We start from the raw sequence: 23,373 nt of genomic DNA, 5'->3' as shown, positions 1-23,373 counted from the left end.
GTTGTGAGAATGGGAGGACTGCCTGGCTCACCCAGCTTAAGGGTAGGACCATTAGAAATGGAGGGACAGGAACAGGGCAGAGGTGGGAAAGGATGGGATAATGCAGGTTTTATGAAAAAAAAAAAAAGAAGACCATTCCCTAAGATATATGGGCAATCTCTAGATGAAGAATGGCTTCCTGACAAAGGGAAACTACCTCCCAGAAGTAGAGTTGTGCAGGGCCATGGACTGTAAAAGAATCAAGTTCATTACACTACCCAGATGCTTATCCTTCATGATTATTCACTGCCAAAGTCCACACCTAGGTGGGAGCGGGCTCCAAGTGATGCATGAGGGGAACTCTATTTCAAACCAGAATCACTTGATGGTGTGGGGATAGGAAGGCCTGGAATAGAGGAAGTGTCTACCAACAGTGATAAATATGGCTGAATTCAGGGTTACACCCTTCAGAACTAGAAGAGCAAGGTCACAGAGCTCCCATACTCTGGTGCCTAATTAATTTGGAGGCCACTGTAGAGTAGGATGGGAAGATATAAGCAGTCTTCCCAGCAGGCCCAAAGTCCTCTGTCACTTCCCATCCACCCCTCTGGTGTGCCTTTCCCCTGTGCCAGAAGCAGTCTAGAAAGAGGGACCAGAAGCAAGACTTCACCATGAACCCACTGCCACACAGCTGCTGCATATCAAGGATGAAGGTCTGCTCCAAAGCTGCATAAAACATGTTTAATTTCCAACCAGGGTCACAGTCATCGCGTTATCCCACATTTTGAGCAAGGATAGAGGTGAGTTATTAAACATATACAGTCTATATTCCAGAGGAAGAGGAAAGAGAAAAACCAGTTCAGAACTGCATTTAGCACTATAACACCACAAACAAACCTGGGGGAGGGGGAAGGGGAGTCCCAGGAAGATTGCTAGAAAAAGGGAGAAAGCATAAACTTAAACCCACCTGAAGAAAGCCAGGAAGGGAGTGGACGGAATAGGAATGAAACACCCAATCCCAAAGGAGCCGTTAGGTGAATGGGAATGCAGAAAGGAATCACCCTGCCCAAAGGCCTCAAAGTCAGGGATGCTACCAAGAGCACTTACTACCCCCTGCTGGACAGATCTGGAGCAGCAGAACACAACCCTAGAGGAAGCTTCCTTGCACCTGCAGCCCCAGACTGGCCCTGGCAGCCTCCCAAAATAAAGGGAATGAGTGGGGCCTGAAGCAAGGAAAGCCTATTTTGAACTGGCATCTAACTTAATGAGGGTCTCAGAGAGAACAGGGGAGGAAAAGAGGCAAAATCTTCACCAATAACGAAGAGTGGGGTGGGGAATCAGAGAAGAAAAAAAAATAGGCAACAGCAGTGAATGAATAAAGGCAGCAAAGGAAAAGGTTCAGAGGGGAAGAGGCAATAGGGCAAGACATGAAAAATCAAGAGCAAAAAAAAATTTTTTTTAAACCCATGGAGGGAAGCATCTGTGGAGCCAGAGGAATGAACTCATTTTAAAATAAAATAGAACCTCCAGTACCCCCACACGTTACACACATACACATGCACGTACATATACATACATACGTGCGCACACACACATACATTCACATACACAAAGGCCTAGAGAGCAGGACGCCTGCACATATCTACATCTTAATAACACATCACAAAGTAACTGGCACTGAAGGAGACACCCCTGAAACCTTTCACAGTCCATCTGGAGTGGGGTTAGGGGGTACTAATCTGCCTGCTATAGATTAGGGTGACAGGAAGCCTGACCCCATGGAGGAGGGCCTGAGACAGTCCTTTTGGGAAGGGATCCCTCAGCCATGTTGTGAGTGCCCTGGGCCCTGACTTTAGCAGAAAGGTTATGGGCAGCTGTCTTGGAGCTCAGGGCACAGCCAGTACACACACAGGAGCCTACAAATAGCCACAGCTTCCCAGAAACTGAGTCAAGCCCCAGGCCAGAGCCTCAGGTACAAGCATCCCTTGTATACAGACACTGTAGCAGCAGCCTCTGAACAATACATGATAGTGAGGGGAGGACCCTCAAGACCACTGCATCCAGCCAGCAGCAGCAACCACTTAGGGTCCCATTATCCTCCACTCCAATTCCCAGTTTCTTTAATGGGAGTGAGTGAGAAAGACCAGGAAAGCTATTGGACTAGAGGAGAAAAGACAGCAAGGATGGTCTGCAGACCTGGAAACAATTAAAAAGAAAAAAAAAACCTCCATTGGTTAGCTTGTCCTGGTCTAGAAAAAGAGAATCAGAGTAGAGGGTTTGATATTGAGGTCTGCTACATCACCCCCACTCCATGGCTTCTCATTAAACCACCCACTCAACCCTGATCAGGCCAGCAGAACTACTAGGGCAAGAAAACTTCTGACAAAGGATAGATCAAACCACCCAGCCCTTAAGATCAGAAGATAAACAGAGAGGGGAGGGGGTTGGAACAGGACGTCCATGCTTCACCTCCTATTAACAAGAGAATGAAGATGGAAAACCTGAGGCCTGTCCCATGATACCACACCCCATCTATCCAGACCCTGGGTCCAAAATACATACCAGTCTTACTACCCCCACCTCCGTCACTTGAGCTCCTGAAGAACAGATCTAAGGGTAGTAGGAGATCAGTTGAATACTCTGGGTTTAAGTGGGTTTCTCTCTTCTGCCCACTAACAATCAGAGCAAACAGTCATCTAGAGATAAATGCCACCTCCTGATGATTGTGCAGAACTCATCAACTGTCCTATTATTCAGAAACTACTACCTATAGAAAAGAGAAAAATGAGTCCAACATCTCACCTTCCTTACATCTCATCAACACAGAAGGGCAGATGACCAGCTCCAGTGGGCAATGTCCTGGCCATAAGCCCTGAGCTATGCTCCCCTCAACCTTTCCCCTAGCCCCACATATATATCTCTCTATACATGTATATACAGGCGCACACATGCACGCACACACAGAGAGGCCCGTGCAATTTCCATGTAGAATAAGGAGAGGGTGCTGAAGGAAAGGAAGATGGAGTAGGAAAGAGGCCTGCGGGGAGGGGGATAAGGAAGGGACTCAGATGCCAAGAGCACAGCAACCAACGCCAAACGAAGCAAACGGAGAGAATACCCCATTCTACTTCCCAAAACTCCAAGGGTGAGAAGAGGGGCACCCCCATGAAACCATAACAACCTCATTTTTGTTTTAAATCCAGTAAATTGGAATGATTCATCATCAGGACAGCAACTGGGGACTGGTCATGTCAGTGGACAGGGCAAAAAGGAGAAGGGGAGGAAGGAGAGGCAAGGCTCTTACTGGGCATGTGGACACGACACCCAGGGCCTTAGCCACACTTGCAATGGGAAGGAAGGGGTGGGAAGGGCTGGGGTGGGGACACAACAGGTATGTCAGGGGTGGGTGGGGCAGTCGGACAGGACTGCCTGGCTCTCACTTCTTGTTTTTGAGCTGATTGGCCAGCCAGTCCAGGCCTTCATACAGCCCATCCCCGCTGGTGGCACAGGTCGCCTGAATGTACCAGTTGCGGTGACGCAGGGAATGCAGGCCAAGTTTGTCTGTGATCTCAGCAGCATTCATAGCATTCGGCAGGTCCTGGGGTGTGAGAAAGACACACACAAAGGCACCTCAGGATCTTTCAAAGGCTTCTAGAGCACCCATCTACCAAAGAGACATGTACCAGGACCTTCTCCCTTCCTTCCTCCTAGGAAACCCAACCCAAGATCTGAAGGAGCTACTTTGGACTCAGTCATCCTAGAACTCCAGATCTTTCTTTATTATCCCATTGAGGACCTGGAAACCAAGGAAAGGGGTAACTGAGAAACAGATGATTCAGACAGGCTAAAGAATCATGTCTGTCTGACAGCAGAAGTGTGGCAGTTCCAATAAAGTACACAACAGGGCAATTCAAAGAAAGAGTAGAGGTGATGTGCCAACTACACCAAGTGTTACCAATGAAGATGGGTAGGAGACAAGAAGAGGGGCACAAAGAAGCCCATACAATGGGCCCTAAGGCCCCATGGTTTCCACAGCACAGTTGCCCTCTCTCAAATTCAGGGATGGGGAGAAATCTTACCTGTTTGTTTGCAAAGACGAGGAGCACAGCATCCCGGAGCTCATCCTCTGCCAGCATCCTCATCAGCTCTTCCCGAGCCTCATTTACTCGTTCCCGATCATTGCTATCAACCACAAATATCAAGCCTGGGGAGGCAGAGCATGGGCTGCACAGAGATGACAGATGTTCCCCTACCCCATCACCAAAAAGCAACACCCTCCTCACACCCTGCAAATACCTGCTCTCTTTTCTCATCTTTACCACCTGGAGCTGCAGCAGGGTGCTGCCTATTACCAAAGAGAGCCATACTCTACTCATTTCCAGTCACACATGCCAGCCCTGGGAATTTTATCTGCCATACCTTGGGTGTTCTGGAAGTAGTGTCTCCAGAGGGGTCGAATCTTGTCCTGGCCACCTACATCCCAAACAGTGAAGCTGATATTCTTATACTCCACTGTCTCCACATTAAACCCTTGGAGGAAAACAAACAGGCAATGACTACTTGGCTCCAAATACCAGACCTACAATGCCCCAATTAGTTTGGAACTATTTCCTCCCAGCCTGGGTCATGATACCAAGAGGGTCCTAGGCCTGATGATCCTTGACCAAGCAGCCTGAAGGCCATAAAACAAACTTACAAAGAGAAGTCAAAGCAGATGAGGAAGTCCCAACCAGAAGGCTCATAGCCACTAGGGCAATGTGAGTCAACCTTCCCCATTTGTTCATTCAGTCTTTGGCTCTCTATCCAACGAAGAAATGACTCAGTTCCACTTGTGTACCTCAACCACAGTCTGCCTAGGCTAAGATATGCTAATAGGCAGAACAAAGAATGAGAAAAGATCTACAATCCTGGAACCCCAAATACAGAACAAACTGACAATGAATCAGGGTCTCCATCTATGCAACAAATATTCTCCCTCTTGTAAGCAGGTCTTAACCAGGACTGGCCACTGAAGATCTTAAACCAAAACAATTTCAGGCCTCTGGCAGGAACATCAAAACCCTTTACTTGGCTTTCCAAAGAACACAGAGAAAAAACCAACTCCAGTGCCTGAGGGCAAGTGTTGAGTGCCAGGGGGAAGACCTTCCCTTATCAGGGAGGGTTGGGGTAGGTAGGCAAATAGCAGCCCTACCACCTGCTAGTAAGCTAGTAAGTGATCTAGGTGGGGGATCTAGGAATATGCCACTGCCCTGCCTAGCCAACAACACAAAAGACTACATACAAGCTTACCAATGGTAGGGATGGTGGTGACAATCTCCCCCAGTTTCAGTTTGTACAGGATGGTGGTCTTTCCTGCAGCATCCAAGCCCACCATCAGGATGCGCATCTCCTTCTTCCCAATCAGGCTCTTCAGAAGATTTCCAAAGATATTGCCCATGACTGCAGCAGGTACTTTCTGAGGACAGTGGGGCCCAAGTGGAGGTCAGTGGAAGTCTGGTTTTAGCCTGGTCTCTGGTATGAAAGACTTGATCCTAGGCAAAAGAAAGGCAAAAACTCATTAGTACCACTTGCTTGTCAGAACTTCATGTACACTGAATTTGCCAAAGTCGTCTGGAGTTCATTTACTACAAACTGAGAGCTTGAGGGGACTGAGTCTCACACCACATCTGAAACTGAGAGCAGAGACAAAGCAGTGAACACTCGGGATCCTTGTTCTGTGAGAATCTACTGTATGACTTAAGGAAAGCTATCTTTATTTTCCCAGATTTGTACCTGTAGACTGAGGGGAAGGGGATTCGCCCTGGTGATTTTTTAAAATCCCTTCAGTTCTGACATTCTATATTATACCCCAAGGCACTGCAGGATCATTTATGTGCCTCCCTCCCCCAATCTTACCCTGAGACTTCTGGAAAGGGTGAGAGAGGAGGGAGTGGAATGAGGAGTGGCTCTCTGTGACTCCTGACAAAGTTCAGACTTGCCAGTTTCCCAAGGTCTACATTTTATGTTCTAATCAAGAGACTGCTTCTTCCTTGCCTGTAATTCTCTAATTCCATCTTCCTTCATACCAACCTAAACGATGAAGAAATAAGCAGCATTCCTAAAATAGGTTGATCCTTTATGGAACATGCCTGTCCATCTAACAGCACACTGAGAGTTGGGAGGGGCAAAGAGATTATCCTCTCTCAACCACAAATATCCCAGGTAGTCATACCATTCCCCGATTCTTTCTTAACCCCTTCAGCCTATTCTCCACATAGTGGCCAATGATTTCTTTTTCTTTCTTTTTTTTGTAATTTATTTATTAATTAAACAAAAAAATTTTGACAAGGTGTTGTGCAAAAAGGGTACAGTTACATAGTAGGGCAGTGTGTACATTTCTTGTGATATCTTACACTCTGTTTTTCTTTCCCTTCCCTAGGTCAGGTAGACATATATACAATACACAATGTACTAAGACCATATACAGTAGCCACGTGGTCTACGCCAAAGAAAATTCACCTAGGGCTTTAAATGTAATGTCGACATTAGACAATATGTCGACAGTAGTCTTTTTTTTTTTTTTTGCCAGTCCTGGGGCTTGGACTCAGGGCCTGAGCACTGTCCCTGGCTTCTTTTTGCTCAAGGCTAGCACTCTGCCACTTGAGCCACAGCGCCACTTCTGGCCATTTTCTGTATATGTGGTGCTGGGGAATCGAACCCAGGGCCTCATGTATATGAGGCAGGCACTCTTGCCACTAGGCCATATCCCCAGCCCGACAGTAGTCTTATATGAACATACATACATAGCTTTTGAGCTATTGTATTCCACTGAGAGGTCAATTTTTGACCTTTATATGTTGAGTAGTTGTTTGGTTTTAGTTACATAATGTTGGGTCTCTGATCCACTCCTGTGGGAAATACCATTTGACAAGCAGTTTTTGGTTTCACAGACCTGGTCTCTACTGTCTCTCCATCACCCCATCTTAACAGTCATATATCAGGGAGATCATGCCCCTTTGTTTTCTGTGTTCTAGGCTTGTCTCGCTCAACATTATTTGTTCAAGTTCTGACCATTTCCCTGCAGATAACAATATTTCACCATTCCTAATCGCTATGTAGTATTCCATTGTGTATAGGTACCATATTTTTTGGATCCATTCATCTGTGGAGGGGCATCTGTGTTGTTTCCATATTTGAGCTATTGTGAATTGTGCAGCAATAAACATGGAAGTGCAGATGTCTTTTTGATATCTTGGGACCTGCTGTTCAGGATAGATGCCTAGGAGTGGTATGGCTGGGTCATAGGGTAGGTCTATATTGAGCTTTTTGAGAAACCTCCATACTGTTCTCCAAAGTGGTTGTACTAATTTGCACTCCCACCAACAATGGAGAAAGGTTCCTCTTTCCCGCACCCCCTCCAGCATTTGTTGTTTCCTGAGTTCAGAGTATAGGCCATTCTAACTGGAGTGAGGTGGTATCTCAGGGTTGTTTTTATTTGCATTTCCTTTACTACCAGGGATGTTGAACATTTCCTCATATGTTTCTTTGCCATTTTTATCTCTTCTCTTGTGAAGTCTCTCTTTAGCTCCTTTGCCCATTTCCTAATTGGTTTATTGGGCTTGGAGGGGCTTAGTTTTTTGAGTTCTCTGTAGATGACAGATATTAGGCCTTTGTCTGTTGCTATGCTGGTAAAGATCCTTTCCCATATGGTTGGCTGTCTTTCTATTTTGGTGGCTATATCCTTAGCTGTGCAGAAACTTTTTAATTTGTAGTAGTCCCATTTGTCGAGTCTCTCCCCTATTTGTTGTGCCCCTGGGACTATATTCAGGAAGTCAGTGATTTCTTTTTCAACCAAGTGGTAGAGTGCTAGCCTTGAGCAAAAAGAGGCCAGGGGCAGTGCTCAGGCCCTGAGTTCAAGGCCCAGAACTGGCAAAAAAAAAAAATACAGGTCATGTGATTGCTGTATTCAAAATCCTCTAGTGGATTTATAGAGCCATTTTAGTAAAATCCCAACTCTTTTACCAGATCTCCTGTTTTCCACTCTAATTCTCCAATATTTTCTTCCCACAAAGCTTTCGTACTCATCTTCTCACCTGAAACAGTCACCTACCAAGAAACCCTCATGTCCTTCAGGTATAAATATGTGTGTGTGTGTTACATATATGTGTGTATATATATATATATATTCCAATGTCATCAAAGACACCTTCCCTAATTACCCGTATAATAACACACACTACTACCTTCCCACTTATCCCACTTTTCTTCAGAACATTTATTACCATGGGACACATTATAGCATGATTGCTGGCTGTATTTTTACTCCTCCTACTATTTTTTTTGTTTCATTTTTTTCCACTGCTGTGTCCCTAATAACGAAAACAGTGGCCTACAGCATAGCTGAATAACTGAAATAACTCCTAAGGTCTCTACTGACTTCCCTGCCAGTGTTAAGACTTCACTGGATGTGTAAGCCAGATGTGGTGGCTCAAACCTGTAATCCTAGCTACTCAGGAAGCTGAGATCTGAGGATCAAGGTTCAAAGCCAGCCTGGGCAGGAAAGTCTATGAGACTATGTCCAATTAACCAAGAGAAAATTGGAAGTGGAGCTGTGGCTAAAGTGGTAGAGCTCTAATCTTGAGTAAATAAGCTCAGGGACAGTGCCCATACCCTGAATTCAAGTCCCAGGACCAGCACCCCCTTCCCTGAAAAAAGATACAAAACACCCATCTGCTCCTGGCTATTGTCACCAACAGACAAAAATCATAGATGAACGTTCATCCATTCATCTCTCTTCTCCTTTCTCTGTGGCACATTCTATGAAACAATAATGAAATGGGAGTTCAGAACCACCCATGCCAGCCAGTTCTCCAAGCCTGCAGGAGGCATGCATCAGTGAGCAGCTTATTCAGCAATCACCATATGCCAGCTTCTGGCAAACTCTATACAGACTGGAAACCAGACACACACACATGCACACCCCAAATTCAGAAGAAGAAACAGGTCAAGACAGAATACAGACAAACCAAGAATGTGAAAGGTGGATGGTAAAGAATCCTACTTACAAGCTAAAGCGTGGAGGTTTGGTAGAGTTCAGTGGTTTGGGTTTTTTTCAAAAATGTCTTCAGGCTTGTTTGTTTCTTATTATGTTTTGTTTTTCCTACTCAATTTGCAGCAAATTCCAGACAAGTGCAAAGAAGCCAGATCAACAGTCCTTGGAGACTAAAGTACTAGTTTGTCCAGGAAATACAGACAATGAATGCTTATGGAATATTTCATCTTCAAAGCTTTCCCCAGACATCTACTAATGAGCCAGGCGTGGTGCTTCCAAGGCTCTCCAGATGAACCAGGCCCCTAATCCACAGGGCTCACATTCCAGGGAAAGGGCCTGGCTGCACCTTAGGGCTCAACTTCATCCAAGTCACCCACTAGCCATCCTTCCTTCCAGCCACAACCCACTCAAGCATATGGGCTCCTAAAAACCCAAGACAGAAGGGGACATCTGTCCAATTAGTAAGATTAGAGGACATCAACCATGCCTATCTGTGATAGTCAGACTTTTGGCTCTGCTACCCTCATTTCCAGAAATATAAACCTTCCCCAAGTCTTTGGGAGATAAAACGAAGATGATACTTTGCTTTAAAGATCTGGTATTACGGGCTGGGAATATGGCCTAGTGGTAAAGTGCTCCCCTCATATACATGAAGCCCTGAGTTCAATTCCTCAGTACCACATATATAGAAAAAAGGTGGAAGTGGCACTGTGGCTCAAGTAGTAGAGTGCTAGCCTTGAGCAAAAAGAAGCCAGGGACAGTGCTCAGGCCCTGAGTCCACGCCCCAGGACTGGCAACAAAAACAAAACAAAACAAAAAGATTTGGTATTACTAGGTTTTGGGCCGACTTGAACTGAGTTTTATAGCATACATTTCTTCATGACTGCAACTAGTGCTGATGGAAATGAGTTAAGAACTCCATAATGAGCCAGGAGCCAGTGGCTCATGCTTGTAATTCTAACTACTCAGGAGGCTAAGATCTGAAGGATCAAGGATGGAGGCCAGCCCAGGCAGAAAAATTCACTAGACTCCACCTCCAAAATAACCCCAGCAAAAAGCAAAAGCCCTGCTAGAGTTGTGGCTCCAGTGGTAAAGTGTAAGTCTAGCAAGCTCAAGGATCTGAGTTCAAAATCCTAGTACTACAAAAAACAAAAACAAAAAAAGAGGGCAGGGAATGTGGCCCTGGGTTTGATTCCTTTGTACCACATAAATGGAAGAAGCTGGAAGTGGCACTGTGGCTAAAGTGGTAGAATGCTAGCCTTGAGCAAAAAAAAGCCAGGGACAGTGCTCAGACCCTGAGTTCAAGCCCCAGAATTGGCAAAAAAAAAAAAAAAAATTTACTACTACAGAGGTTGAAAACATGAAGAATCAATATTCCTTGTTTTACAACATTTAACACTATCCTTTGATTCACTTCTCTGCTGTCAACCTGGATAAAATATTGCTTCAAAATCTGACCTTAGTAAGTTGAGAGAATGGATGAAGCTGGGAGAGATGGGAGAAATGGAAGAGGTGACAACTGATCAAGAGGTGCTGGGCTGGGAATATGGCCTAGTGGCAAGAGTGCTTGCCTCATATACATGAAGCCCTGGGTTCAATTCCCCAGCACCACATATATAGAAGATGGCCAGAAGTGGCGCTGTGGCTCGAGTGGTAGAGTGCTAGCCTTGAGCAAAAAGAAGCCAGGGACAGTGCTCAGGCCCTGAGTCCAAGCCCTAGGACTGGCCAAAAAAAGAAAGAGGTACTGTAGCTGGGCACTAATGGCTCAGTCTGTAATCTAGCTACTCAGGAGGCTGAGACATGAGAATCCAGCAGGGAAGTCTGTAATACTGCCATCCAACTAATCACCAAAAAGCAGGGGGTGGCGCTGTGGTTCAAGTGGTAGAGCATGTTTTGAGCAAAAAAGCTCAGTCAGCACCCAAGCCATGAATTCAAGCTTCAGTATCAGTGTGCATACACACACACATAGGCAAATGATGCACTGCATTCACAACATGACCTATGGAATTGAAACCTAAAATCTGAGGATTGCAGTTCAAAGCCAGCCCAGACAGGAAAGTCCATGAGACTCTTATCTCTAATTAACTACCAGAAACCAGAAGTAGAGCTATGGCTCAAAGTGGAAGAGTGCTAACCTTGAGGACAAAAGCTCAGGTACAGCTCCCAGACCCTGAGTTCAAGCCCCACAACTGAGTTAAATTATAAAAAAAAAAAAATCTTTTAAAGGAAAAAAATAATCTGACCTTAGTATTACACCAGTTCTACTTCCTGGCAAGTAATAGTAAGGCCTTTGAATGATGTAAGCCTCATACCTTGTAGATTTTTGTGTTTGCTTGCGTGCGTATTTGGGGAACACCCTAAAATGATCAGTAGATGTAATCTGGTGAAAACTCCCCTTGCCATTTAATATATAATGGATCTGAAGCACTTCTGATTAAACATTGGACTGTTATCACATGTCTCCCTGGACCAACTTGAAATTAATAGACACCATGACTCTCTTTTAAGTATAATCAATAGTTTGACTTAAATCAGAATTTCAAAGGGGATGTTGGCTTTTTAGACTTGACTTCTTCTATCTCTATTTACCAGATATACTGTTTTACTATTGGGAGAGTAGCTGCTTTTAGCTTTGTGCTATAAGCACAAAATCTTTGGCTACACAGCTAACTCTGCCTTTAACTAGAATACAGTCCTAAAAAATCTACAATAAGCTGAGTTACAACAAATCATGGTCTACTGCCCTATTTATGATATCACCTGTAGTTCTTCTTTCACCACAGATGGGACTCCTGTGTTGATAGGGCAAGATGCCAGGGTTCCATGTTTGCAACCAGGAACAGCAATCAAAACTGAATGTGAATGGCTTAAGATGAGAAATGGAATACAGTAATATCTCTTAGCAAAGAGGACATCTCAATATTTCATTTTATAATAAAAAATATTATGAGAAGTATTAGCAGTAAGCACTCCAAAGCTGTGCTCCAATACTGTCTGCATGGGTTACTATAATTCAATCTAGCACACTGGCTGACCGAAAGTTTATATGAGTACCTGGGCACTGGTGGCTCACATCTGTAATCCTAGCTACCCAAGGCTGAGATATGAGGATCATGGTAAAGCCAGTCAGTCTGGGGAGACAAATTTGAGAGAGCCTTATTTCCAATTAATATGCCCAATGGTTCATACTTGTAATCCTAGCTACTCGTAGACTGAGATATGAGGATTATGGCCTGAAGCCAGCCAGGCAGGAATGTCTATGAAACTCTTATCTCCAATAAACTACTCAGAAAAAGCCAGAAGTGGCACTGTGGCTCAAGTGGGAGTGCTAGCCTTGAGCACAAAAGGCTTAGGGATAGCACCCAGGCCCTGAGTTCAAGCCCCAGGACCAGAAAAAAAAGTCAGAAGTGGAGGTGTGACTCAAGGAGTAGAGTACTAACGGTGATGGGAAAAAGTCTAGCAAGAGTATGAGGCATGCATACATAAAACACACACACACTCATTCAACTGAGATGTCCTTAAGTGAGAACCACTCACCAAGCACTCCCCTACTCAAGGGAGGCAGACTATTGCTGCAGTTGGCTGATCAGCTTTCTTGGCTTGCATGTGTTTTGCAGAAATGTGCCTGACTCAATGGCTTTCTGACAACCACACCTCAGTCTGCCATGAACTTTTCTCCCACCACTGATTCCAGTGCCAGATCAGGCTTATGTACCAAGACATCCCTGGGGAACTCCTGCCTCCACCCCCTCCTCTTCAGAGTCCATGAGATGAAGGAACAGAGTCTCACAAATGCTCTGCTGCTCCGCAGGGTATAGTGTAATAGCAGCTGTGTTCCCAGATAATTTTCAAATTGAGATATCATTAATAGAGATGCTATTTTTAATGATACTAACCAAAAGACCAATACAATTTAAGGGGAAAAAAGCAGGCTTTGCCTATATTTAGTCTCCTTGGTGCAGCTGGCTTGTGACATATGTAAACACTTAACTTTTTGTCTCAAAAGCACTGAAATAGGGCTAGGGGCCAGGTGGTATAGCATTTGCCCAGCAATTATATGGCCCTGAATTCAAACCCCAGTGCGGGGTGGGGGGGGGGGTAGGAAGGGAGAAGGCACTAAAATAGGAATACAAAAACTGCTAAACTGGTATCTCAGCAACTTCCAATGGACTCAAAGATCTCCTAAAGCCATAAAATCACTTGGGATATCAGCCCCCACCCACTTATCAAACATTTATTTGTTTTGCCAGTCCTGGGGCTTGAACTCAGGGCCTGAGCACTGTCCCTGGCTTCTTTTTGCTCAAGGCTAGCACTCTACCACTTGAGCAACTGCACCACTTCTGGCTTCTTCTATGTATGTGTTGCTGAGAAATCAAGCCTAGAGCTTCATGTATAGGAGGCAAGCACTCTACCACTAGGCCATATTCCCAGCCCTGCATCAAACATTTATTATATATACTGGACTAGGAATACAGAGAGGAAGATAACTTCTCCTTCATCAAACTCAGTGCAATGGGAGAGAGCGAACTATAAGCAAAAAACACTTGGTAGGTAGATACAGTAATACTGATAAGAAATCTGAAATCTTAATTAGAACTGGTAACAGAGAGGGGGAAGTTTTGAAACATCAAAATGACAGAGCCAGGCGCCAATGCCTCACACCTGTAATCCTAACTACTCAAGAGGCTGAGATCTGAGGATAAAGGTTTGAAGACAGCCCAGGTGGGAAAATCATGAAACTATCTATAACCACCAAAAAGCCAGAAGAAGAGGGATTGCTCAAGTTTTAAAGCACTGGCCTTGAGCACAAAAGCTCAGGGACAGTGCCCAGGCCCCCAGGACCAGCACCTTAAAAAAATTACACACACATACATACACACACACACACACACACACACACACACACACACATTTTTTTCCTGTTGGTCGTGGGGCTTGAACTCAGGGCCTGGGCACTATCCCTGAGTGTCTTTTGCTCAAGGCTAGCACTCTACCACTTGTGCCACAGTATAAGGCTTTTTTTAAGGCTAAGGTACAAAGCCCTGGAGACAAGCATGAACTGAAACACTTAAAGGAACCAAAATGACCTAAGAAAGAATTCACTGACTGCCTACAACCATTACTCTCCCCTTTCTTCTAATAGAACCCCTATTTTGTTCAGATGTTGTGGGGAGGGACAGGGTATGAGGTGTACTTTAGCGAAGATGGCTCCAGAGAAGATATCACGATAGACATACACTAATTCTACTCAGTAACATGTGAGTAGTCTGGTGGGATACAGATTGTTTTCTTCATTCTTAAACCAGGAAATATGACAATGTTCTTTTATCCAACTTTCAGATGTTGTAGAAAGATGAGATCCTAGAGTACGCGAGACCATGAAAGATGCACATAAGAACTCTCATCATTGGGAGGCTGAGGCAGGATTGTTGAGTGGGAGGGTAGCCTACGCTACCAGGAGACTACAAAACAAGGCTTTGCCTCAAACAAAACAAAAAAAGAACCTCAGTCAGAGCAGAAAGGTAAAGAAAATGAGTCCTTAATGATAAGCTAGTGGGTTAAAAAGAAGAGTATCTTGGGGCTGGGAATATGGCTTAGTGGTAGAGTGCTTGCCTAGCATGCATGAAACCCTGGGTTCAATTCCTCAGTACTATATAACCAAAAAGCTGGAAGTGACACTGACACTGTGGCTCAGATGGCAGAGTGCCAGCCTTGAACAAAAAGAAGTCAGGGACAGTGCTCAGGCCCTGAGTCCAAGGCCCAGGATTGGCAAAAAAAAAAAAAAAAAAAAAAGATAGTTCTTGGTGCTCATGGCTAATATTTGTAATCCTAGCTAGTCCAGAAGTTGATATCTGGAGTACTGTGGTTCAAAGCCAGCAGAGGCAAGAAAGGCTGGGAGACTCCATTTCCAATTAGTCAGCAAAGTGTCAAACTAGAGAAATGGCTCAAGAGGTAGAGCACCAACCATGAGTAAGAAAGGTAAGAGCTTGAAGCCCTGAGTTCAAGCCCTGGTAACAGTGTATATATGTGGGCGAGTACATAGATGCATGCACACATGCACGTGCACGCACACACACACACAATCTAACTAAAACAAGGCCCCATTTAACTCAAATAGTGGTGTTTATATTCAGTAGAGTTGTTATGCCAGTTTCTATTATGGAAACAAAGATAAAAAAGAGTCTTACAGAAGACCCCAGTGCATGAAAACCTGGAGGCCACCACTAAAAAGTGGTGTCTGACGGAGAGCCAAACACCTGGAAAGGGTCTACCTTTGCCCATAGATAACCCTCAGCAAGAGTGTCAGGATAGAAAATGCCTAAGTCTGATTCAGAATACATGTCCAAGTCAGATAAAAATGACTTGATAAAAACTAGACTAGCTGGGAATGTGGCCTAGTGCTGTGGCAGAGTGCCTGCCTAGCATGCATGAAGCCCTGGGTTTGATTCCACAGCACCACATATATATAGAAAAAGCCAGAAGTGACTCTGTGGCTCATGAGGTAGAGTGCTAGCCTTGAGCAAAAAGAAGCCAGGAACAGTGCTCAGGCCCTGAGTCCCGAGCCCCAGGACTGGCAAAAAATAAAAAAATTAAAAACTAGACTATTTTGTTTCTCTGGAACATTCTGTGGCATTACTACCTTGACCAAAGCTTTGCACCTGACCTTTCCTTAGAATCTGACCAGCTTACAACTGCTCCTTCTCCATATATTCTATGACTGCTATATCCATGATGCCCAGAGAATATTCTTCCAATTACAAAATTGCTGAAAATCCATCAGTGACTCTGGGTCAATAGGCTAAGGCCTCAATAACCTTTGCTCCCAGGATGGCCTCACAGTACAAGTCACAATGGAATTGACAGTGAACAGTTCAAACAGGAAGCCAGGTTTGGATAAAGCAAAGTATTGCCAAAAGCATAAGGATACAATAAGGAACTTTCCACCTTAGGGAATAAGGCCTATCTATGATCTCTCAGCACCTCAAACATATTTCTACTCTAGGACGTGAAACAGTATCATTCTCATTTATCTTTTGCTTTCCAAGACTAAACTTCCCAAACTGCTTCTAATGGAGATCAGGTAGAGATAGTGATCCCAAAAAGCAATTAATTAAAAAATAACCCACAGGCTGAGAATATGGCCTAGTGGCAAGAGTGGTTGCCTTGTATACATGAAGCCCTGAGTTCAATTCCCCAGCACCACATATATAGAAAAAGCCAGAAGTGGCACTGTGGCTCAAGTGGCAGAGTGCTAGCCTTGAGTAGAAAGAATCCAGGGACAGTGCTCAGGCCCTGAGTTCAAGCCCCAGGACGGGCAAAAAACAAACAAACAAAAAACCCCACAATAATCAAGGTTGGAGGCATGGCTTAAGCAGTAGAGTGCCACCCAAGTAAATAAGGAAAAGACCCTGAGTTCAAACCCCAGTACCATCAAAGCAGGGTAGAATGGCTAGAGCTTTTGTATCAGTCAAGTGTCTGTGTCTATTAGCAGTTCCTATGTATGACATGAAGTCTGAAAAGGCTGGATGTATTCCACTAGACTGAACTCATGCCCCCAACATCTAGCACCATGAATGAATTGCAACTGGTGACTAACATGCTTGCTGAGTGTGGTTTCCATAAGGATGGCAAGAAAGCTATGAGCTCAGGGTGGAGTATTCCTTAGGTGACCTGATTCTTTTCCTCTGTTTGACAAAATGGAGATGCGGTTTCCATGTTCTCAGACCTTCGGTTCCTTAAATAAGATGTAGAGCTGCCTGGGAAGAGAGGCAATCATGTGAGAGTTTCTGGTCTACTCTCTGCTACCACCAGAGCAGCATCAATGTTCAGAAGGAAATATTCCACCTATTAGATGTCAGTAAATTTTACTACAGAAAAAGTCTGAATGATGTGTTGTTGTTTTTTTTGGGGGGGGGGGTTGTTTTTTTGTGCCAGTCCTTGGGCTTTAAGTCTGGGCTTGGGTAGTATTCCTGAATTTCTTTTGTTCAAAGCACGCACTCTACCACTTGAGTGAGCCACAGTGCCACTTCCAGTTTTTGGAGTTTTTTTAAATTTTAGATTACTGGAGATAAAAAGGTCTCACAAGGGCTGGGAATATGGCCTAGTGGTAAAGTGCTCGCCTCGTATACATAAAGCCCTGGGTTCAATTCTTCAGCACCACATATATAGAAAATGGCCAGAAGTGGCGCTGTGGCTCAAGAGGTAGAGTGCTAGCCTTGAGCAAAAAGAAGCCAGGGACAGTGCTCAGGCCCTGAGTCCACGCCCCAGGACTGGCAACAAAAAAGTCTCACAGACTTTCCTGCCCAGGATGGCTTTGAACCATGATCCTCACATCTGAGCCTTTAGAAATAGCTAGGATTTCAGGAATGAGCCACTGGTGCCCGGCTTGAAAAAAAATTTTTTTTGAATGGTTGTGGAACTTGAACTCTGGGGCTGGGTGCTGTCCCTGAGCTCTTCAGCTCAAGACTAGTGCTCTACCACTTGAGCCACAGTGCCACTTCTGGTTTTCTGGTGGTAAATTGGAGATAAGAGTCTCACAGACTGGGCTGGCTTCAAAGTGTGATCCTCAGATCTCAGCTTCCTTAGTAGCTAGGATTACAGGTGTGAGCTACTGGCACCTGGCCATTAAAAAAAAGAACAAAAAGCAAATGCTGGTTTTGGAGGTTCAAATGGTAGAGCCCAGCCAATGAGTGAAAGCATCATATACTGAGGAGTCCAGGTTTTTTTTCTTTGTTTTTGGGGGGGGGGGAGGACAAATGTTCTTCTGCATCCTAAATTCAAACACTGACATGCTCTTCAGCCTAAGCTGCAGATTATGCAAAGCTCTTACCAGCAATGTGAAAGTTAACAGGTAACCCAAGACCTGCCTCAGTCACCTCACCTTTCTTCAGGAATATGGCAGATCCCTGAAATCTTGAGCCACTTCCTTTCTGTACCATAATGATATGCAGGTCCCTTGAAGTTGTCCAGACGAAGGCCTAAAATATCCACAGAATCCTTACTTCTGTCAATTCTGTTCCAGACTATAATAGTAAGCTTTCATTTTTGTGAGACTGCAAATGTTCCCCCCAAGTCTTTTTTATTATCAAGGGCTTTATTAGGCCAGATATGGTGGAAATATTCCTGTAAATACAACTTCTCAAGAGGTAGAGATAAGGGGAGCTTGAGTTCAAGGCTAGCCCAGGCAGTTATCAAAATTATGTATCAAAACTGAAATAAAAACAAAAAGGCTGGGGGAGTAGCTCAAGTGGTACCAATTATGAGACCCTAGGTTCCCAAACAAGCAAAAAACTCTATTAGCAATTACCCATATGTTAGAGGAAAGAGTATAGTACACAGCTTCACACAGCTAATACAATCTGGATGCTAACACAATATTTTGTGAAACAGATATGTAGAGACAGACATTTTTTAAAGATATGAGTAAAGTCAAGCACTAGTGGCTCATGCCTTTAGTCCTAGCTACTCAGGAGGATGAGATATGAGGATCACAGTTTGAAGCCAGCCTAGGCAGGAAGGTTGTGAAACTATCTCCAAGTTAAACACCATAAGAAGCCAGAAGTAGAATTGTGGCTCAAGTGTTAAGAGTACTTTGAATGAAAAAGCTAAGGGACAGTACTCAGGCCCCAAGTTCAAGTATATATACATATATGTATATATACACATAAATATATATATATATGAATAAATGGAAAGTGTCCCAACAAATGGAAAATCCTAAAGTGTTGATAGACATAAAACAAGGGGACACAGAAATCTAAATCTCTCAAGTAGGTCAATCAGGACATACAACTATTACCTCAGAGTCACACTAAGTTTTTCTAAAAAACACCATTCTTAAATCCCCACATCCTCACTCTACATTCAAACTGATGGCTGAGGGCTCCTGCCTCGCTCCAGCTATACCTCCCACTCAGACAGCAGGAGCTGCCTCTGTGGGGTTGATGTTGAGAAAAATTTCAGTGCTAGCATAGAAAATCACGGTAACAATCGCTGTTCCACATAAGCACCTCAGGTGCCAGTTGATCCTTTATAAACCTCCTCCCCTTTAAGGCTGCCCTGAGTGTTCATTTTATTTTACTATTATAATGGTAGATTATTAATAGCAGTTAACATTTGTTTGGTGCTTATTATGTGCTTGGTACAATACTAAGTGCTTAACATTTGTTATCTCATTTAATTCTCATGACTACCCTATTTGGAAAACACCATAGATACTATCAACACAGATAAGAAAATGAAGCTAAGCAAAGACAAGTAATTTTTCCAAATATATGCAACTAGTATACACCGGAGGCAGAATATCTGATTCCAAGTTCCACCCTCAGTCACTGTACCATTATGCCTCTAAATTTACCTGCAACCAAAATAATGAGGAGAGCCAAACACAACAAGGTTTGACTCTCAGGTCTCTTGGTGTCCATTTCTAAAGTTGTATGGGAAGGAAGATTCCACAATTTCTCAGTTGCATACTCGCTTTAACAGACCTGATTTTAAAGATGTTCCTCTTTGGGCTGGTAATGTGGCTTTAGTGGTAGAGTGCTTGCCTAGCATGCATGAAGCCCTGGGTTCCATTCCTCAGCACCACAGAAACAGAAAAAGGCAGAAGTGGCTCAAATGGTAGAGTGCTACCCTTGAGCAAAAGAAGCTTAGGGACAGTGCCTAGGCCCTAAGTTCAAGTCCCTGGCCAAAAAAAAAAAAAAAAAGTTCCTCCTTGTAATCAACAAATAGTGCCATCTGTCCTCTAAGTCCATTTCCTCTTATTATGACTACAGTGGAAAAGTAATATAGGGAAGATGAATACAGACTATGATCCTTTGTGCACTTGAGACGTCACTTTCATTCTAATCTGCTTTCTGCTCACTTTTTATTCTTGCTTTCAGTACAATAGCAGCTACTATTTACTGTACCCATTTGAACCTAGGTACCATGTACATATACTGGCTTCTTCTTTGTTATCTCTAAGCTTTCCATTCACAGAAAACAATTTGATTAGATCTGATGGAGAGACCCCTTCGCCCACAATGGAAAAGCCAGAAATCTAAAATTTCAGATAGACAGTGACTTGGTGTTCATTCAATATTTTCCTTTTTGGTTAGCTTCTATTATCTATGCCTGTTCTACACTCTTAGGAAAGTGAAGAGAACAAAACCTGTCAACTACAAAGTCTAGGAATCTTTGTAACCTTGTTCAGCCATCTCCAGGTGTTTTCACTGAGAGTTTTGCCATCTCCCCTCCTAGCCCTCTGCCCTTTTTGGAATGAGGCTTCTTGCTATGCAGCCCAAGCCCGCCTCAAACTCTCTACCATCTGCCTCCTCCTCCTCCCAAGTACTGGAAAGTATAGGTATAAACCACCAGGCCCTCTCTCCTTCCCTTTCCCTGTAGTTAGAATCTTTATTGAGTGCTATATATTCACACACATTCACAAATGGTGTCCACCACTCCCCACAATGTGTACAGTTATTTTAAGAGACAAAAGAGGCAATCCAATTTCTGCAAGCAAAAGCCTTCTAGTCTCAGAAAAAATATACACATGTAAAAAATTTTGACTACGCAAAGTAATAATTCTATGCTGGGAGGTAGGTAATAGGTGATATATGGGAGCCCTCACTGGCTGATTCCGAGGTCAATGATTCATTTGGTAAAAAGGAAACCGCAGTGGGTCAGGCTTCTTTCTTAGAATGAGTTTTCACAGATACATTATTCAAACTGGGGTCCAATGTGCAAGGACAAATCCATTGGCCCATATTAGTCAGAACAAGCGAAGGGCACATTAACCTAACAGGCCTAAGACAAAATGGCAGCAAAGACTGTCTCCATCTGTTTGACTGGGGACAGGAAAGAAGGTATGCCGAGACTAGGTTCTATCCTGTTGCACTGACCCAAGCAATCAGACTCCGGTAGCAGATCTCTTCCCAATAAAACTTTCATGCCATAGACCAGGGGTGACCCAACCCAGCAGCAGCAGAGCCAGGTTTTACATTACACTTCTCCCTCACCCTGATGACCTCACTATTTCTTCTCACTCCTGACTACATACCACAGCTCCCCCAAGCACATTCCTCCTGGTCTGTCCACATGAAGACCAGCAGTAATATAACCCAGAAAGCAAGGAACTCCCCCAAAACATGTTACCCCTTGGCTAATAATCAAGTGGCCAGTTCTAGCGGGGAACTTCACCTCCCCACTTCCCCCTCCTTCTTTCAAAGGATCGGGGCGTAAGCAATGGCTCCATTTTCTGTTCCGGGAATCCTGGTACTTCCTAAAGAAAGAAAGCGGATTGGAAGACACAAACTCAGGGCCACTGACAAAGATGCTCCCTCCTCCTCCTGTGAGACCGCCCCTGACAGTGACCGAGGTAGGGAAGGCCCCACCTCCCTTCGGCGAGCAAGCTCACATCTCCCTCCCCCTTCTCCAGCCTCCTCACCACCCTCTCCCCACCTGCTGCCCTCTTCCAAACCTCCTGTTCCTTAAAGAACGGAAGAGCAACCTCCACGATGTGGTCGATGCCTTGCCAACTTGCCCCGTTGCTAACCCCAGACCCAGGCCCACTATGGGAGGGGGGGGGAGGGGTGTAACCACTGCAAGGCTTTTTTCCAGGCTCCCACAGCTAAGACGGGAGAGGGAGAGGGGGGAGGGGGAGGAGAGAAAAAGCAGCCTTCCCAGCCCTTTTCACGGGAGCGGGAGAAGATACAAATAGCCCCGCCGCCCCCGCACCACCCCTTCCAGAACGTCCTCCCACTCCGTCACCCCTAACCCACGGGAAGCCCACCTCCCGCGGGTTCCGCCGGCGAGAAGAACCAACCTGCAGCCGGGGTCGCCAGGCTTCTGCGCGGCGGAGGACAAATTGACGTGCGTCCCCCGCCCCCACCCCAGCTGGGCGTCCTTCAAATGGGGGGCGGGCACGGGGCCGGCCCGACGCCCCTCGCCCAGAGTTCTCGGGTGGGCTTTCCCAGGGCCCCGCAGCGCGGGGACGGGAGTGTCTATCTCCTGAGCGCCCACCCTGCCCGGCCCGAGCCTCCCCTCCGCGGGGCCCGCCTTCCGTCCCCAGCCCCTCACCTGCTCCAGCTCCCGGCTCCGCCGCTGCGACCGCCGCCTCCGCCCCCGCAGGATCTGCCTGGCGCTCGCTCGCCCTCGCCCGCGCTCCCACTCGCTCTCCTCTCTCTCTCCTCCCCGACCCTCCAAGCTCCCAGGGCCGACTTCGCCTAGCCTCCGCTCCCCGGGCCCGCTCCCCGGCTCCCTCCTTCCTTCCTTCCCTCCACCTAGCACCGGAAGCCGCGACGGTGACTGGAGGCTGTGCGGCGCATCCCCACCCCCAAGCCCTGGACACTTCCCACCTCCACGATCGCGCGAGAGCTGCGTGGTACCCAGCGGCAGTTCTCGCGAGACCGAATCACCATGGCAGCGGCTGCAGCAGAAGCCGCCGAGAGCGCTGAAGCTGGAGTCTTGGGCGGGTGTGGGGGCTGGAAGTGACAGGGCGGGCCTGGGATGAGCTCGAAGCCTGGAGTCATCAGAGAACGGGGATGGGGGGGGGGGGAGGGGGCGGGGGTTGGGGGGCGGGAAACCAAGGTGAAAATACCAAGCCCCAGGGTCTTGCTGGAAGTGTGTGTGTGTGTGTGTGTGTGTGTGTGTGTGTGTGTGTGTGTGTGTGTTGAACTCAGGACCTGGGACCTGCCCTTGAGCTTTTTTTGTTTGTTTTGCTCCCTACCACTTGAGCCACAGCTCAACTTCCAGCTTTTTGCTGGTTAGATTGGCAATAAGAGCCTCACAGACTTCCTGCCTGGGGCTGGCGTCCAACCATAGTCCTCAGATCTCAGCCTCCTGAGTAAGATTACAGCCCTGAGCCACTGAGCCCAGCTCCTATCCAGAATTTAAGGACTGTGGTCACATGCTGGCAGCACTGGAGATTGAGATTGGCCAAGTGGTCCAGGGACTTCTTAGGCAAAGCCAGTAATTAAGTTGCCCAGTTTTACCCTGAAAGACGTCGTTTTTATTTGGAGGGGGGAGCTAGCAGCATACATATTCGTGCCCCCACATCCTGCCCCCAGAAACGCTGTTCTTGTGGCTCCCTATTCCTAGGACAAAATTACTCCAAATGCTAAATCAAAATCTTTTCTTTGGGAAAGGCTTGGTGGTCCACACCTACAAGGCAAGGGGCTGAGAATGTGGCTTAGTGGTAGAGTGCTTGCCTAGCATATATGAAGCCCTGGGTTCAATTCCTCAGCACCACATATACAGAAAAAGCCAGAACAGGTGCTGTGGCTCAAGTGGCAGAGTACTAGCCTTGAAACCAGGGACAGTGCCAGGTCCTGAGTTCAAGCCCCAGGACTGGCAAAAGGAAAGGGGAAAAAAAAAGAACTAAA

General features: G+C 45.6%; 1 protein-coding gene across 2 annotated transcripts; it reads right to left on the bottom strand.

Moving 5' to 3' along the window:
• Positions 1-706: 706 nt before the first annotated feature.
• Positions 707-22,262, bottom strand: Arf3 (ADP ribosylation factor 3). 2 transcript variants are annotated; one of them, XM_048365265.1, is made up of 5 exons: positions 22,070-22,262; positions 5,269-5,510; positions 4,399-4,509; positions 4,059-4,183; positions 707-3,577 (listed from the first exon to the last, which is right to left on the bottom strand). In XM_048365265.1, exons 2-5 carry the CDS (start codon positions 5,414-5,416, stop codon positions 3,416-3,418), a joined length of 546 nt encoding a protein of 181 aa, XP_048221222.1. In that variant the 5' UTR covers positions 5,417-5,510; positions 22,070-22,262; the 3' UTR covers positions 707-3,415. The 2 variants fall into 2 exon arrangements, with proteins under 2 accessions (XP_048221222.1, XP_048221231.1); XM_048365274.1 differs by lacking the exon at positions 22,070-22,262 and adding an exon at positions 21,191-21,301.
• Between the last annotated feature and the right edge of the window lie 1,111 nt (positions 22,263-23,373).

The sequence above is a fragment of the Perognathus longimembris genome, chromosome 1 (assembly GCF_023159225.1).
Source record: "Perognathus longimembris pacificus isolate PPM17 chromosome 1, ASM2315922v1, whole genome shotgun sequence".
Lineage (NCBI taxonomy): Eukaryota > Metazoa > Chordata > Mammalia > Rodentia > Heteromyidae > Perognathus > Perognathus longimembris.
The sequence above is the reverse complement of the archived record's forward strand: the minus strand, read 5'-3'. Positions and strand labels throughout refer to the sequence as shown.

Coding starts and splice junctions, on each gene's coding strand:
- Arf3 (XM_048365265.1), bottom strand. CDS start 5,416: ATGGGCAATATCTTTGGAAATCTTCTGAAGAGCCTGATTGGGAAGAAG. Junction 4,510..5,268: donor CACCACCATCCCTACCATTG/GTAAGCTTGTAT, acceptor TTTTCCTCCAAG/GGTTTAATGTGGAGACAGTG. Junction 4,184..4,398: donor CTACTTCCAGAACACCCAAG/GTATGGCAGATA, acceptor CTGCCTCCCCAG/GCTTGATATTTGTGGTTGAT.